This window comes from Aptenodytes patagonicus, chromosome 17 (assembly GCF_965638725.1).
Source record: "Aptenodytes patagonicus chromosome 17, bAptPat1.pri.cur, whole genome shotgun sequence".
Classification (NCBI taxonomy): Eukaryota; Metazoa; Chordata; class Aves; order Sphenisciformes; family Spheniscidae; genus Aptenodytes; species Aptenodytes patagonicus.
Genome location: NC_134965.1, coordinates 11,641,882 through 11,659,566, shown reverse-complemented (window position 1 = coordinate 11,659,566; position 17,685 = coordinate 11,641,882). Strand labels below are relative to the sequence as shown.

Genomic DNA, 17,685 nt, shown 5'->3' with positions numbered 1-17,685 from the left:
GGAGGAGACCTCCCTCTGCCAGCGCGGGACTGCGCTTTGTACTTGTGACACTGAAGGACACCGAGATCCAGGTGTTGATATTGTTGGGGAAAATGGTGTTGAAGTATTTTGTTTTTTTTTAATGTGCGGTTTTGTCTAAGTGCATCCTGGATAACGGATAAGAGAAGGGTTTGCAGGGGGAAGGGGCTATATGTAAGTGCACACAGGAAACGTCTTTTGGGCTTTGGGTGCCCTTGCAATGTTGAGGGATGGGCAGTAACTCTTTTCACAGCTGTGTCTCCATGCGCAGGTTTGGCATTAATGCCGTTTGTTGAACCTACGGCCAACCTCGTGACGTCCATGCCCATAGGGGTTCAGAGCGCTCTCATGTGCCCGTGTGCCTCCAAGACGCCCAGTAAGTGGCCTCGGGCCTAATTTAAAGTCTGTGAACTTCTACATAGTTCACAGACTTGACCCTGCTGGACCTCTACCTGGAGCCTAGAAATTACTGAGCGCCGTTTCCTTCCCCTGGTGAGTAACTTTTAAGCAAGTGGCATTTGCCCACTCTGGTAAAACTCTTGCCTCTGCAGCAAATTTGAAACCTGACTTCTGGGTCGGAGCTGATCAAAGCCTCCGTATCAAATTCCCTCTGATCTAGACTTTTATTCCAACCAGGTCTGGTTTTACTCCTGATCCAACTGAGGTTGAGGCCATTTGCACAATTTCATATCAGTGATAACTGTATTTCAGCCCTAGGGGCTTTTAGTCTGGGGAAACCAGAAACCTACTTGTGCTGCAGTCCTCACGCAGTGTGGTTCAGCTTGGAGAAGACCTTTAACCGTGTCTACTGTTCCTTAAAACCGCAGCTGCTCAGCTACGACTTCGGAAGAGAAAAATTTTGAAATAGCCAAATTAATTGCCTGGCTTTTGTGATGAGGATCAGGAATTGCAGGACACCTGGATGGACTGTAAACTGCTTAGCCAAGTGACAGGAACAGATCGTGGTATTTTTCTCAAGACTGAGGTCCAGATTTGTTTGAAGTCACTGCTCAGTATTACACCATGTTCTCGCTGTTACTTGAGATACATTAGGACAGTTCTGAATAGGAAACCAACACATGTTCTTGTTTAATCTTTATTGATTTTTTTTTTTTTACAAGTATAGAATCTCATTTAAATCAGATAGCTATCTCGGCATCCAGCAATCTGCGTATTCCTCCTTCAGAGATGCAACAGAGGACACAAATGTCTCATCGAGGAATGGACTTGCCTTGCTCTCCTGGTGGTCCAGTTACGCTCCAACGAAACCAGTCCCTTCCCATCCGCAGGGAGGGGAGCGATGTCCAGGAGGCAGCGGCTACGCCACGGAAAGGCTTCTCCCAAGTCTCAGGTTGGAATCGTTCTCGTCTCACAGAGAACAAGGCAAAGCCTTCTCCGTAAAACCATCCTTGTCCGGGAGGTTGAACAGATCGCCATTTTGTGCAGAATAATTCTAGAATGCAACATAACCTTGAGGACATAATGAAGTGATTTAGAAATGGGCTAAGGCAGATCACGACCATACTTAGAGCTAAGTAATCAAGCAGTTTTACCTACTTCCAATTTACTGGTTGATTGAATATTAGAAAACATGGCCCAGCCCCTTTGGAAGATGGCTATGCACACACAGTTTCCTAAACGTTTCTTTGGCTGTCCAGTGCGGGGAGGGTTAACCTCTCGCCTCTGTCTTGAGCCATGTTTGGACAAGATCTCTGTTTACTTTCCACCCACAAAAACCACCAGCATTTTTCAGTAGTGTAAGTGTATTCCAGGACTATTGCCCTGGCATGGAATGAGTGAAAAAGGATCTTGTATTTATTTGATTTGAATAATTCAAATTTTATTTTACTTGTGGCCGACACAGACTGACTTCACTCTTTTTTTTTTTTTTTTTTTTTGACTTTTAATACAGATTAAGAGCTGACTAAAGATCTCAAACACTATATACTGAGAGTCACTACAGATGTTAAAGAAAACACCAGCACTAGCACCACAACCCTGCACGCCTGCTTTCCTGGCTCTTGGAAAAACCTGCTGTCTTAGAGTAGGACCTCGCTCGTTCTGTGCTAGTGCCGCTCCCTAGCCACTACAGGATTTTGCAAGGAAGCAAACAAGCTATTAACGAAATATCCAGGCTACCGCACCACAAAGCGCACTTTGTTCATTAACTCTGCCAAATGCCTTTTAGGCCTTTCCTCGTAGGATACTAATAAACTGACTAAAAAAGGGAGGGAGGCTTTATGAAAGGAATAAACTTATAAGGAGACCTCATTCTGCTAAATCAGAGAAATGCGGATGGGGGAATCCCTGTAGAGAGATGCTTTGAAGGGAATCGTTGGCCTTGCAGGTTAGTGAGGTGAGAATTAGTTGAGGTTCTGCTGTATGGTAAAGAACCAACGTTGGCTGTAGAAGGAGAAGGGAATGTCTCCAGTCTGGTCGACTCAAAACAGCGTGTCCCTTCTGTTGTGCTTCCTGTCTGCAGTCACATTAAATTCCCCAGTAAGGCATCAGGGGTCTCCTCTCGCTCTCATAAACGTCTGGGATGACGCCATACGGTGTCTGTACCATTTTAACCGTCGTCTTCCCAAAGAGCTTCCTCTCGTAGTCTATCAGTTGCCTCCAGAAGCCCACGTTGGGGCGTATAACGGGGCGTCTCGATTTGACCCAGTTGTATGCCTCAAAGAGGGACACCTTGTGGTATTTCATCAGGTAGGCGATGCAGAGGGTGGCCGACCTGCTCACGCCGGCGGCACAATGGACTAAGGTGGCCCCGTGCTTCCGCGCCACGCTGTTTATCTTGTCGGCAACGCTGTCGAAGTACAGGGAGATGGGGGCGTTGGGCATGTCAGCCAAAGGCACTTTCACGTATTCAAACTGGGGCCAGTTAAAATTGGGAATCTCGATGGTCGCATTGATTATGCAGGTGATTCCCCGGGAGAGGAGCAGGTGCCGGTTGGAGGCGACGCTGCCCCGGCTCAGGTACAGCGAGGGGGTGATTTGGGCGATGCCCCCGAGGGCACTTTCGGAAAGCATTCGTGGAGCCATCAGAGTTCTCGGTAAGGAGTTGTGGCTTCTGGAGGTCATGGAGGATATTGACACTCACGCTTCCATTATGGGGAGAGATCCAACGGGATCTTCAGCCAAGGGAAGGATTGTCTGGCCTGGCGGTGCTAGGACAGCAAGAGCTTCCTCCGCTTAGTCACTGCAAAACACAAGCAACGCCACATGAGCGGGGCAGCTGTCCGATGAGACCACGTCTATGCAAGAGAACAGGAAAACCCAACTCACCCTGCTGTGGCCTGGACGACAACCTGCTGGCAAACCTCCGCGGGGTAAAGTGGTTCTGGGTTTGCGCAGTGCTTATTACCGTGGGGCCCCCAGGCATTGCCTGGACAGATATTAACAAAAAAGTCTCCCAGCCTAATTAGCTCCAATTACTTGTCAAGGGTTTGGGCAGCCTACCTGTGGGCCTGAACAGCATTTCACCCGGATTAGCACGTGGAAGATTAGCTACGCCTTTTCCATGCTCAAAAGCAGCAACTTCGCAACTGGCCAGAGTCCAAGGGGATGGTGAGAAACAGCTCACTGGGGCTGGATGCAGATGCCAGCAATTTAGATTACCCTGCCCTCTCCCCAATGCCACCCTTCTCCTTTTTTAGGTATATGAAAGGCCCCACCAAAGCACATAAACAGAGGAAAGTCGCTCATTAGAAAAGGCAGTGAGTCATGTCCATCCAGATCAGTAATCGGCTCTCATCTAGGCTGGGGAAGTGTGGAAAGAGTGACCTGGTTATGTCAGAAGATGAGAGTAAAACCGAAGCAGAGGCTGGGACAAGGGAGGCTCTTTTCCTGATGCTTTAATGACTGACTAATGCTTTGGAGAAAGACATGTTCTGCAAAGGCTTGGGTTCGCCTGTGTGAGCCACGCATTCCCGCCTACCTCTGCTGTGGTCCCCAGGAAGGACCCCCACTTTTATTTCCCCTTCTCCTTTAGGACTTCTCCGAAGCCAGTGGAGAAGCCACAAGCAAGGGGATGAGCCCCGAAGCATTAATAATTTGCAAGTCCCTTTTAGCCAGTCTCCAGCCAGAGACGCGCTGTGGGAGAGGCTCTGGTCAGTGCGGGCTGGGGAGCCCCTGCTCTGCCCAGGTACGTCTGAGCCCACCAAAGCGTCGCTGGGCTTCGCACGGAGAGGATCTGGGGGATGCTCAGCGCCTCGGGTGAGAGGGTGTCTGTCCCTCCAGCAGTTAACTCTCCGGGTCAGAGAGTCCTTGAAGGGCTGAGACACCCTGACTGTGGCTCCCCCGGCCCTGACACGACAGTGCAGCCATCTGTCTGCATCCCGCGCTCTGGGAAACACCGGCAGGTCTCAGCAGTATCTGGTAATGCTGCCAGCAGATTTTTGGCATGGCTTTGCGGTACGGTAACTTAATGAGCATAACACCGTCTCCTCTGTGGCTTGTTCCCTGCTGGCAGCTACTTGAGCAGCTCCTGCAACCACGGGCCCAAAGTGCCGGCGCTGCAAGAGTTCATGCCCTGACAAGAAGATTCTGGCTGCAGCTGTGAGCGCTCCGCTTCCCCTGCGGACACCCTCACCGCAGTGACCCAGCTGGAGCAGCAATGAAAGGCACGGTTTTTCAAAGGAATAAAGTCCATTGAGCAGGGGAAGTCCCTGCTCTCAAATAGCTGTTACGGACAACACAAAGGATTCGGGCACTTACGCTCAGTAACAAACTGTCCTGCTCCAAATCACCGACTGGCACACGGACGCCGTGGGCTGCTGAAGCTGGGATGTTTCATAGAGAGTGTCCAACGCTGCGCTGGGGAGAAAAGAGAGCATGGGGTTTACTGGGATCTGTGCTGGACCCAAACAGGATACCAGGCAGCCCCCTCCCCTGAGGTATGTTTAAGCCACCAATTTAGGTGTTGTCCAAGAACTGGGAAGGAGGACCACAGCTTCCCTGCCTGCTCCCCAGGGAGAGGCAGAGGTCTCGGGAAGGTGCTTGCTGCCGACAGTGTACTGTCACCAATTGCTGCCAACACAGTATTCAAAATCACGTTAGGCCCAGAGGAATCTGAGGCTGGCACAAAAGTCATGACAAAAAAAAAAAAAAAAACCAAACAGTTTAAGTAATTAATTTGCTCTAACGTCTCCTTTAGCAGTCACCAAGACTCTTGCCTAGTCCCGGAGAGCTAGCGCGGGTCTGCATTTCTTTTGATGGTGCCCAAAGCACACTCTCCTGGGAGACCCTCTGCAAGGGCTGTGCTACCTGGTCCTGCTCCCTGAGGCACTGCTGGAATTACAGGGGCAAACAGGAAGGGGCAGAGCTGGCGCCACGAGCCGCAGCATCCCGCTCCCGGAAAGTGGAGGATGGGGGCAGCATCCCCTTCTTTTATTTCTCCAGCCAGATCAGAAATAACACAAGTCCCCAGAGTGCAGGTGAAGCAGCTGCCTGCTGGGAAACGCTGCTGGACCACAGGAGAGTGAGAGTAACGCCTAACCCCAAAACAGCTCTGAGCAAGGCTGAACTTCCCTTGCCCTCCCTGCTTTCATGCAGCTCATCCGTCAGCCATCTCCAGCACAGCGGGGCTGACAGCAAGGGGCTGGCGGCTGCTCCGTGCCCCCTCCCTGGGACAGGGGCGTGTGGAGGGAGGGCCAGGGAAAGGATTCAGTTTCCCTGTGCATGGCCTTAAAATGATGAAGAAACCTGCACGCTGAGGTCCGGAGCGGGAGCGAGGGGGAAACAGGCCGGCTTAGCTTTGGAGCCAGGGTCAGAGAAGGGAGAGCTGCTGCGCCTGGTGGGTCTCGGTGCTTCGGGGACGATGGCTGGCTGGGAAGGCTTTGCACAGTGCTGCAGAGAGGCCCGTGCCGGCACGGCCCGTAGCGCAGGGCTGCTGGGAGGCAGGGTGGGCCAGGAGGCTCTGGCAGGCGCTGGGGAGCTGAGACAAGCCTGCCAGAGGCCAAACGACAAACCCAAACGGGATTTTTAACGCTGTACCTCCTTTGAGGATGGCTGGGAAACGTTAGCAGAGGGTGACCTGCAAACGTGCTGCGGGATGGCAGGAGAGGCCGGTGGGTGCTGCCGTGGCACCTCGCCCTGCTTGCCTGCCAAGGGCCTGCTGGTGCCTCGGCACCTCTGGGAGCAGGGCAGCAGCGTCCCTGCCTTGCTCCCACAGACCGGGGCACCCGAATTGCTGCCCCAGTGGGGCCCTGACGTGCTGCTTGGGGTTGAGCATGCTCACCTGCCCTGCCTGCCCCATGTCCATGCTGCTGCACCTGGGCTCCAGCTGCTCCCCATGGGACTCGGAGTGCTCCCTGGGGCATTTTGGGAAGGGCTTTGCTGCTTTCCATAAAGTGGTTCCTGTTTGCAGGCAGCAACTTATCCAGACATTTGCATGTGACAGGCTGGGCTCGCTCTGCAAACTCTGCCGCCGCCGGGCTGGCAGCAAACTGCCTGCGCACCACGTGCAGCCCGCTCCCAAGCAGCCACCCGAGACGGCATCGCATGGCGGCCAAGACGGACGGTCAGTCGGACGAGCGGCTTCCTGCTAGGGGACACACTGCTCCCCCGGGAAGAGAGGAGCAGCGCAAGGGAGGGGCCCGTCTGTCCCACCTCTGCTTGCTGTCAGCAGCAGCAGGGGAATGGGGCAGATTTTGGGGCCAGCTGGGAATGCAGGCAGGTGCCCGCAGTCCCGTGTCCCAGTCACACACCACTTCCCTGGGGCTCCAAATGGCCGACACCAGGCAGCACTGCCTCCGCTCGAACCAGAACAGCTCTCATCCAGAAAGAGTTAATGTTTTGGAGAGGAGTTCATTACATAAGCGAGAGAGAAGGCTGCTGTGCTCCCTCAGACCAAATCCCTGGTAGCCGAGGATGCTGCTCGGCTGGCCGCGGCAGGAGCAGATGCTGGGGGAAAGGCGCTAAGGGATTGGGGCCGGTGCCAGCGGCCCTTCCCGTGTTTCACGGCTCTCGCAGCAGGAGCTGGCTGGCATGCCACCGACTGCGACATGCTGTCTCAGGCATGTGACAAAGCCGCGGTCCTCCTGCCCACACATACCAGGCTGAGCAGCTGCTGGCTTGCAGGGAGCCTGAAAATGAAAGGGGCCTCGTCTGCCTCCGATGGCAGAGGCTGCGTGCTGGGTGCAGCACCTTCAGCTGATGATTAGGAGCTACCCCCAGGCTCGCAGGTGTGAGTCTTTATCTGTCCTGATAGCTGCACCTTCTCATAACCCTCCTGCCTGGCCCCAGCCAGCTTCGGACAAAGGCTTGCCTGAAGTCTGCTGTTTCGCTCCCGTGAAACTCCATTTGCCTTTCTCAACACACCCTCTTTATCCTGCCGTGTCCCTGCTGTAATCCAACACTGTTGCTCTTCATGCAGTAGTTCCCGTCATTGTGCTGGGGCAGAGAGAGAGGAAAAGAGTGAAAAGCCTCGTCCCAGCCGTTGCTGTGAGCAAAAACAAGAGAAAAATAGCTGAAGATCAAATGAGGCACGCACGCAGCCCAGCCCTGGCTGTGCCACCTGTGGTCCCTGCAAAGGACAGTGGCAGAACAGGCCAGCACAGGGGTAAACAGGCTCCTTGCACGGGCATGGGGAGAGGCGCTGGCTGTGGGTCCAGCTGTGCCTCATTCAGCCTCTGCACAGAGATGGGGAGAGCTGCACTGATACAGCCAGTTTGCACCATCTCATGTGGAAAAAAAAAAACAAACCAAAAAACCCCACATCTTTTCCCATTTCTTCTTGGTTTGAGTTTCTGAGTGGTTGCGTAGGCTGGGGTGGTCACACAAGCCTGAAGTCAGTGTCCTCGGGGTGCTGGAGCCTGTCTCAGCTGGCTCGCTGCCACGCGTCACCCTGTGAAAGGGCCGTGGGCGCTCCCCGGCACGCTGCGCCCGGGCTGTGAGATGGCGCAGGCTCTTACACTGAGGGTCAGAAGCGGGGCTGTCTCTAAAGGAGCAGCCGAAAGCCACCTTCCAAAGGAGACGGGACGTGGTTGTGTTTCCCGCAAAGGGCTGAAATTCCCAGAGGGTGCAGCGCGGTCCTTCGGGCAAAGACTGGCTGGTGGTGGGCCGGTAGCAACCAGGTATTCCTGCCATCGCATCCTCGTTTGCTGATCTGACTCCAATTAATGGATTAATTAATCTTGTAACAGCCCTGACCCACAGCAAATCCCTTTCTAGACTCTGTCTTGGTCTTCCCCGTGCACAGAGACCAGCTGCCGCCGCGTACTCACCCTGCTGGGCTGCTGGGGAGGGCTGGGACCCCCCAGGGTGGCAGGGGGTCCCTGGGGTCCCTGGCCCTGGTGACACAGGGGCGGGACCAGTGCAGCCTCCTCCTTCCCCAGCAGATTGGTGGGTTCTGCCATTTCTCTCATCTGCATAATCAGGGGTGGGGGAAGCGAGTGGGTAATTAAAGCCTGGAGATGACTCTGATCTTCAAAGCCTCCAGGTCCTTTCCATGCAGCTCCTGGTCAGTACTGTCCTTGGGTACAGGTTTACAGCGAGGGGATGCTTCTCCAGCACCCGCTGCGGCCGGGACCTCATCCTGCACCCACCGGCTCTCTGCAGACCCACCACCCCCAGCCACGCTGCTCGGGTAAGTCTGGCTGGCTCGTATCGGGCACTGCGCACGTTTCTGCTGTACTTCAAAGGCTAAGCTGCATCATTCATCTGTGGTTGGATCCGCTGGGAGAAGGGGCAGGCGCTTTGCCCATGGCAGCTGCTCCCATGGAAGGCTGGTGGTATGTGCGCCTTTGCAGGGTGACCAGTTTGGCACCGGGTCGTATCCCACCTGGGCTGGATTTCGTGGCATCAGAGGGGCTCCTCTCCAGGCAAAGGGGTTTCAAAAGCAATACAACGATACTGATGTAATGGTTTGCGTATCAGGTGGTCCAGTCCCTCAGAAAGGTTGCTGCTGGTCATGCTTACGGCTCCGTTCTCCCAGATCTTGCAATAGCTGGAGTTTGTTTCTCTTGCTTTTGTTCCCGGGAATGTGGTCCTGCTAACAAAGGCTGAAAGTCCCACAGGAAAGCATTCCTGGTTCCTGAACCTCCTGAGAAAGGCTTGAAAACACCTCTGAAAGCTCAAAAGACCAAGGCAAACAGGCAGATGTTAGTTAAATACGCTGTGATCTCTAGGACAGGAGGGGAGAGCCTTGCTTGTCTGTCTCTAAACAATGAGTTGGCAAGTCTGAGCTTCTGGTTTCTTATTCTGGTGCTGCTGGGTGGTTTTCTCTGATTTTGGGGGTGTTTTTTTCTTTTTTAAGGGCTCCTCTGGCTTGAGAGCAGAGGCTGTGACTTGTTCCTGAGGGATTTGAGTAAGACTTGTAGTTGGTGTCGGACTGTATGTCAGTAACATGGCGATGTAGCTGGTACCTGGCAGAGGTGAGAGCATCTCCCCAGTGCTTTTTCCCCTGGACCGCATGAAATTCTGCAGATGTGAGACTCGGTAGCCAGCTCACCAGGTGGGAAGGGATGGCTGGTCCTACTCCCAGCTTTGCTGCTTCCCACTGGGTGCCCCTGGCTTTCTGGCAGCTGTTCTGCTCCTCTTGTCCTAACGCCGTGGGGAGGGCTGCAGCTGAGCAGGGCATCCTCGGAGAGGTGCGGAGGGCAGGGCCCGAGAGGTACTCAGCAAGTTTAATGTGTGGGGATGACCAGGTGAGTCATGGGCCCTGCTCTGCTGATAGAGCAAAGACACTGAAGCCCCTGGTTTTATTCCCAGAGCATCATCTGGGATTCGAAGCAGGCTTGTGGGTTGGGTGTGTGAAATGTCAGTACTGAAGCAAGCCTTCTCCCCCTTCCCAGGAGAGGAAAAGTTATTCATTTTAGAGATGACAAATGCTCTCTAATGCTGCAGTAAAGAGAAGAGTCAATATTGCAGGCGCTGAATGAACGAGCCTGCTCAGGGCTCTTCCTAGCCAGGCTGAACAGCAAATTGCTTCAGAAATGGTCTTGGAGAACGGCATTTAAAATAAGTTTCAGTAGAGAGCACAAACTGCAGCCGTTCTCAGGGTCAGGTCTTGCTCATGCTGAGTCCATGGGAGTTTGAAGTGGGCTTGAGGCCATCGCCTGCCTCTCCCAGGCGTCACAGCAGCGATGCAGCTCACCCAGAGCTGCAGAGTGAGAGGGGAGAGGATGTGTGGGAACCGCCGGCTTCTTGCTGCTCTTCCCATCCCTCACACAGCCGTTTGCTCTGCTGGGGTCTTTGCTTTCCTACCTTCAGCTGTTGTGGATGTGCTCCTGAGCTGTTACAGATTCCTCTTGGGCGCGTGGTTCAGAGCCATCAGCACATCCTTGTGACGGACGGTACAAGCGGTTTGGTTTTGAAACGGAAAAGAAGGAAGGGGAAGCAGGAGGGGACAGTGGGGTGATTTGGGCTGTGACAGAGGATGACTTGACTGAACCCTGATTGATTCCTGCTTGCAGCCTGCGTTATCCTCTCAGGCGAGCACAGGATGGAAGCTGTCAGATGTTAAATCAAGATAATAATCTCTCTACCCAAAGCTCTGAGCAGGCCTGGCTGCTTGTGCAGCACCCAGCACAACTGGGTCCCCCGTGCTTGCGAGAGCACGCTGGTAACTTCCCAAAGGTTTCGTGGTGTGTTTCAGGCATGACTCCCCTTTACGCAAGAAACTCGCAGGGTACAGCTGCAAAAGGTCCCAGGCTTATCCTTGCTCAACAACCTCAGATCAAACACATTCAGTCCGTAAGCACAAAGTCTTGTTTCCCCTGGTGCGGCTCTGCCTCCTCCACACATCTGGAATTCAGGCTGCTCCCATGACCTGAGCCAGCTCTCTAGGCTGCAGGGCTGACAAACCCTAATTAGCCTGTCCCAGCCTGCTGTGACGCTGCCTTTGGAGGGGTGACAGCAGATGCTCCTGCGTCACAGCTCATCTCCCTCCCATGGGCACCGATGCCGTGCCTGGTGCTCCGAGCAGGCTTGGGTAAGGCCGGGACTTTGCAAACCTCACCCGGCTGCCTCTTGCAGCCAGTCTCTGCTCACACCGCAGGCACATCGCACCACCGAGCCTTGGTTTGTGACCAGGCTGCTGAGGTTAATACACTGAGCAAACTTACGAGGGGTTAACGAGCAATTGCAAAATGCATGAGTAGCATCGCAAGTATTTACAGACCATCAGGGCATGCCTTACACTTGGCTGTAAATCAGCCCAGTGTGCCCAGCTGACGAGCTCCCAAGTGTCTAGCAGTAGCCCCTCCTCACTCTGTGAGCCAAAGCCTGGCTCCCTGATTTGCTATTCTCCCACCACCAAAGGAGCAGGAAAAAAATGGGTGGTGAGGTTTTTGGAAGGATCCACCCGAGGATGCTACTTGGCCCATCGGCCAGGGTTTCTGACCGCCTGCTTTCCGGCTGCCTGCGTGCCTCTCCCAGGCAGGGGGGAGGCAGTTCCACAGAGTCTTTATGCACGCTGCCACTATTTCCTTGGCGAGGCAGCAGAGCCTGCCCACGGGCACGTTACGCGCTCCCTGCCACGCAGCTGCCCCCTCCTTGCCGCTGCGGAGTGGGAACAGGCAGGGCTGCTTCCTCTCCGCTTGACAGCTGGATCCTGCCAGCTGCGAGCAAAACCTCTCGCCACGGGGAGAGCTCCCGGCCGGCGTGCAGTGGCAGGGATGGAGCGAGACGGGGAGCAGGCGCGGGTGCAACGTAGAGCACACTGATATTTATAAACTCCTGCATGATACAGCCGCTCCGCGGACAAGCTTCCCTCGGCAACCAGCAAGAGAATTTTATGCAAGAAAAACAAACCGCCTTTCTTTTTTAAAGCAGTGTCTGCTATTTTGGAGCCACTGGCTCCTGTCCGGCTCTAATGCACCACGGTCTGCATGCCAGTCGCTTGGAGAGAGCAGCGGGAGCACAGGGCTCACCTGCAGGGCCCCAGTACAAGCCAGTAGTGTGGCCATCTGCATCTTACTAAAACTCTGGTCGGGTGCATGAAACACTCTTAAACAACCAGAATTAAGCCTTGAGGAGGCATGAATGGGATCCTACAGTTGTGTGCAGCCTCAGTTCTGTAGCTGGCTGAACACCAAGGGCTGTTTTTGAACCCCAAGTGGAGATATCATCTGTTCTGAAGCGCTACACCTTATTTCAGCGCCAGCTGATGGCATCTGAATTGCAGCTGGAGTTTAGAAAAGCTCCCCTGCTCCATCCCCTGCTGCCTGTGTCCAAGTGTGCGTGACCCTGGGGGGATGCGGGTGGAAAGGAGCCAGGGCACGCTCCAGGAGCAGACCCACGCTTAGCTCTGTCTCCTGGAGCACTGCAAGATGGAACCTTGTTTTTCCTGGGACATGCCCTGCACATTCACAGCTGACAGGAGGGACACAATCTCTTCCTTATTAGTTGAGCAAAACACAGGGACCTGGTGTGTTTGCTCATGTGTGACCCTGCTCTCTGCCAGGACCAGAGCTGCTCAGCTCGCACTGCAGGGCTCGCCCAGGTCTATGCTGCCAGGGGTTGTGCCTCTTGCTTATGTGGCAGGGCTGTGCACTGGGGCAGCAGCTCTGGACTCTGCCCCGACCTTGCCAGCCCACCTCAAAAACCCATAAAATCGAAGACAGCTGCAAATTCACTGCAACGTGCCCTGGAAACTGTCCGGTGCTTCCATGCTGGCGCTCACCCGGACCTTTTCCAGGGGTGCTGCCAACTGATGCATGCTCTGAATGCAGCCCCACTTCTCCAGGGGGTCTCAAAGCCTGGTACCCCCCAGTAAACCTGACCTGTGACATACCCCTGCTGGAGAAATCCCCTGCGGGCAGGCAGGCAGGGGCTGCCCACACCTTCCAAGGCCAGGCAGCGTTTTGGCATGGGGCAGTAAAAGCAGGAAGCAAGAGCTGAAGGGAGAGCAGCAAGAAAGCAGGATGGGAATGGGCTGGTTGGCTGTGCCCAGCCGCCTGCCTGCAGCAGCTGTACGGAATGAGGTCACCTTCTGAGCACATCGATGGGGTTGCTTAGGGTAACAGGAAGGGAGGCTGATTTTTAATCAATTAATTGGAAATCAAGTTTACATGCGGTAGCAAATGCTTCCCATGTAAGCAGCGCAGGGCCAGCACCCCTCACCTCCCAGTACGTGGCTCTGTCTGCTCAAGGCTTAGTGAAATTGTATTTTGCTCAGCAGAAGGGATGCTGAGCAAATTCAAATTTCCTCTGCGAACTGGGACTCCTGCCCCTGTGAGCTGCTGCTCAGCCTCCCCCCAAGGGGAAGGGACCTGCAGCCACCCTCTGTGCTGCGGGGTGGGATGCTGACAGAGGGGAAAATTAAGTCTCATCAGTCCAGGTACCCCAACTCGCCCGGCTGTGGGGTGCAGGGCTGGAGTGAGCACAGCGGCACCTGTTGAGCCTTCCTGCTGGGAAATTAAAACCTGCCTGATTTTTTTTTTTTAAGTGGGGGAGTAGCCTTGTGAGACTAGCCCACCAGCTGTAGCGCTGGCACTAGGGAGTGCTCTGCAGGCACCACCGCTGGGGCAGCCAGCCCTGCGGTGCCCAAGGAAGGGTGGGCAGTGTGTTTGCCTTCTAGTTTAAGGCTTTATTTCCAAGCAGCTGGGGAGCTGGGGCTGCTGTTCAGAGATTTCTCAGCTATTACCAAATGCCAGAGCCCTATCTGCTAGATGTTCACATTTCTGTTTGCATTATGGTTGCTCAGCACGTCTTTTTTTGAAGCGGTAAGTCAGCATGCGTGTGGCAAGGGTTGTGTACCTGGAAAGGAAAGGGGCTGGGAGAAGCTGCTGTACCTGGTTCAAGGCATTACCCCCATCTTCTAGGGAAAACCACCCTGGCAGGCTGCCCCTGGAAGGAAGGTCCTGCAGCAGCGGCAGGAAGCCTGGAAGGCTTCTCCGCTGCGCTGGTGAACAGCCTCATGTAGATGGCTCTTCTGGGACCGGCACATGGTGAGCAGGAGCAAAGCTGCTCCCGGTACCCACTGCCTTGCCTGGATGCCTTCCTCCTCTCCTCATTCATGACTTCTGCCTGGACGCCCAGATGTGCCATGTGGCTGGTTCCCTGGGACAAAGCTGGTACCGACCCTCAAGACAGAGGTCTGTTTGAGACTTTCTTGTGTTGGCTTTTGCATTTCTTTCCTCCCTCCCGTATTGTCTGGCTTAGGCGACTTTTTTTTTTTCCTCCCCACACCCTGTATGTATCTGAGCACTAGGGCAGCATGAGCTCTCTGCCTTCCCAGCTCTGAGATTCCAGCTGGGATCAGGTATTGAATTAAGCCATGCAAATGTCAGTATTGCCCTTACTGACAAGGAAGTGGTGCCAGAGCCTGGATCAGACCCCGCAGAGCAGCAAGGGCTTGGATGAAATCCCTGGGATTTCACCTTTGTTTCCAGAGGAGGGATGGGATGTGCGTGCCCCTGTCCAGGACCCAGGGGGCAGGAAGGACAGGCAGAGCTGCACGTTCACACCTCCTAGGCGTAAATCGATTAAAACCTGCTGTATTACTGCTCCCCTCTTGACGTTCACCAGGGTCGCGTTAGCCAAGTCATAGCAGCAGATCTCCGCCGGCGGGGAACGGCATGCACTCTCCAAACTGGGGACTCTTGTTTTTCATTGCTTGGGAACTGGAGTGCTACAGAGCCTGTCCCAGCCCCTGGGAACATAGCACGCACCAAGGTGGATGGGGAGGCCCAGGGGGAAGAATCCGCTCCCTGCCAGAGCAGGGACAGCTGATCCGGTGTATCATAAGGGAAAACAGCGTTTTGTCAGTGCTAATCCCTCCACCATTCCTGTGGCAGCGGCATTAGGGATAAACTGAACTTGCAACATGATATTAGGACATCTGTCGATACTCAGAGCTTCAGAATAAAAGACTCATTTGCTGCCCAGTCAAACAGGTTATAATCCTTCCCAGCCTCCCTACAGCCAAATACCACTCATTCATTACTAGTGTTGCCCAAAGCAGCTAGTCCGGAGCTGAGTCAAGGGCCACGCATGCAACCCGTTTGGTTTTGAGGCCGGCCAGCTAGCCGCAGGCACGCGCCAGGGTTTGCAGGCACCGGGGTGCCCTGTGAGCTGGGGGTGCCGAGGGCGGCCGGCTGGCACCCCGATGGGCACGAGCCAGGGATGCACGCTCTGCTCCGGCACTGCCGGCAGCACGGTGTGGGCTGAGGCTTGTTTCCATGTCGAGGAAACACCCGACCTCTGTACCTGGCTATTCTGGTGCAGGTCTGAAACAACTCCCTCCCTCCAGCCAGGCTTGCTGGGGGTTTAACCACCCGCGAGCAGGTTTTTGCCTTGTCCTGTTCTTTTGGGCACCTTCTGGCAGAGCCGCCTTGGTGCTCCGCACGGTCTCACCGCAGCCAGCACCGTCCCCGGAGGTGCGGGACCGTCCTGACCCCGGGAACGACCACAGCGCGGGCAGCCGGACCGAGGGCCGCCGGGGCTGCATCCAGCCCCTCTGCGCCGGGGGGGGCCCATCCCGTCTCGCCGCGGCGCAGCCCGAGCACCCCGCTCTGGCGGGGGGGGGGGGGCATCTCCTCCCGTCCCCGCGGGACGGGGGAGCGGCGCTGCCTCGTCCGTACGGGCAGACCCGAGGCCAAGATGAGGGGCTGGGGCACCGGGGGGAGGCCGGTGGTCTCCCAGGCGGAGCCGGAGCTGCCCTGCCTCCCGGGGAGGGCACTTTAAGGCACGTTTACCAGGACGAGCTGCAAAGAACGCAGAAGCAGCGTTACAGCAGCAGGGAGAGCCAGCAACCACGGCAGCCCCCGGCATCCCGGCCCCCGCCGGCCGGAGCAGCCCTGGGAGGCGGCGCTGGCCGCCGGCCCGGGGCGGGGGCGAGCCCCAGCCCCGCGCTCCTCTCCGCCCCCGCGGGGCCCGGCGCCCCCTCCTCGCCCGCCGTCTCCCTCCCCGGCAAAGGCCCGGGCGGGCGCCTCTCCCGGGGCCCGGCCCTGCTGCCCCCCCCCCCCCCCCCCCCGGCTCGGCGAGGGCCCGGCCCGCTCTTACCATGGCTCCTCGGCGGCGGCTCCGCGCTCCCTCGCGGCTGTGGCGGCCGGCGGCGGGGCAGGACTTTTATCGGGCGGCGGCCGGGCTCCGTCTCTCGGGCTGCCACCTGACCGCGGCGCTGCCGGGGCCGCCCTCCGCCCGCCGAGCGGCGGTTACCAGGCTACGGCGGGGCCCGGCCCGCCCGGCTCTGCCCCCGGGCGGAGGCAGCTGGCGCCCGGCCCAGCCTTAAAGGCGCCGCTGCCCGACGGGGCCGGGACCCGGGGGCCGAGCGGGGCCGGTGTCCCGCGGCGGGTGGGGTGCGACGGCGCTTCCTTGGCCCGGGCCCTCTCCCCGAGGGCCCTGTGGGGGACGTGGCGGCGTCCCTGTGGGGACAAGCGGGGGTCCCTGTGGGGCTGGGGATGTGTCAGAGTCAATGAAGGGACGTGGCGGAGCCTCTCTGGGGACGTGAGAGGGTCCCTGTGAGGACATGACAGCGTGTGGGGATGTGGCCAGGCCCATGAAGGGGCATGGTGGGGTCCCTGTTAGGCATGGGACGTGTCCTGTCCCCACAAGGACCTTGCCAGAGTGTGTGGGGATGTGGTGGGAACCCTGTGGGGATGGGGACAAGTGAGGGTCCCTGTGGAGGTGGGGATGTGTCAGAGTCCATGAAGGGACATGACAGGGTCCCTGTGGGGATGTGGCAGCATCCCTGTGGGGACGTGACAACATGTGGGGTCCCTGTGGGGACCGGGATGTGGCAGGTGCCATGAAGGGGCATGGCAAGGTCCCTGTTGGGGATGGGACACGTCATGTCCCCATGGGGACCCTGCCAGAGTGTGTGGGGACAAGGTGGGGTCTCTGTGGGGACAAGGCGGGTGCCCTGTGGGGAGGGGGACAGCCCTAGGAGAGGGAGCTGAGCCTGGTTTTTGTGGACTCAGGACATCCCCGAGCCACAGCCACTGCTCTCTCCTCTGTGCTGGGGACCGTGGGAGAGGAAGGAGGCTGGCCACGGCGGCCCCTTGCTCCCATGGCCCCTTGTGGGTGCCATGCCGGGGGCCAGGCTGGTCCTTTGCTGGCGGCAGGGTGGGCTGGGGTCCCCATGGAGGGATGGCGAGGGCAGGGGGATCCACATGGCAAAGGGGAGAGTTTGGCTTCGGCTGGAAACTGTAGGGCTAAGGTGGAAGGGTCTGCTCCCACCCACCTCACCACCATGGCAGGGATGGGACAAGGCTGCCTGGCACAGGGGAGAGGAGGAGGAGGAGGAGGGTAGCCTCTGCTTTAACCCTCCAGCTGCCGGAGCGAAGCATTGCCACTCCGGCCCACTTTTGTTTGGTTTCTGGTTTTGTTGTCGCATGTTCAGACTGAAATGGCAAAAATCCCTAATAGGAAGCTTCCCCTACCCCGAGCCCTCTGGCTTGTATCTCACTTCAGCAGGTTTCATGACTCAGCAGCCCAGATGGAGCCATCCCTCACAGCCCTCAGCACCAAATCTGTTTATTGCTCCAGAGGCTGTTTTTCCAAGAGCCTCGCTGCTTTATAACAGCCAGCGCTCTTCCTTAAAACCCTGCCTCTCCAGCGAAGGCTCTCGTCACACTCAGCGCGGAGGTGGGCGAGGAACAAAAATAGACAAATTAAGAAAACCTCAAAAGGCCAAAAAATGAAAATGTAAGGATTTCGGCTCTGCAAGCTCGAGGTTTGCTTTGCCTCCGCGTTGCATCAGCTCTGCTCTGCTCTTCC

The 17,685-nt window shown here is 56.5% G+C and overlaps 1 protein-coding gene across 1 annotated transcript; it reads right to left on the bottom strand.

Annotated features, from left to right (window-relative positions):
- Nucleotides 1-1,098: 1,098 nt before the first annotated feature.
- DUSP14 (dual specificity phosphatase 14) lies at nucleotides 1,099-16,106 on the bottom strand. The gene is made up of 3 exons (XM_076354675.1): nucleotides 15,970-16,106; nucleotides 4,738-4,836; nucleotides 1,099-3,220 (listed from the first exon to the last, which is right to left on the bottom strand). Exon 3 carries the CDS (start codon nucleotides 3,100-3,102, stop codon nucleotides 2,506-2,508), a length of 597 nt encoding a protein of 198 aa, XP_076210790.1. The 5' UTR covers nucleotides 3,103-3,220; nucleotides 4,738-4,836; nucleotides 15,970-16,106; the 3' UTR covers nucleotides 1,099-2,505.
- Between the last annotated feature and the right edge of the window lie 1,579 nt (nucleotides 16,107-17,685).

What these genes read in the sequence shown, in the direction of transcription:
- DUSP14 (XM_076354675.1), bottom strand. Translation starts at nt 3,102, where the DNA reads ATGACCTCCAGAAGCCACAACTCCTTACCGAGAACTCTGATGGCTCCA.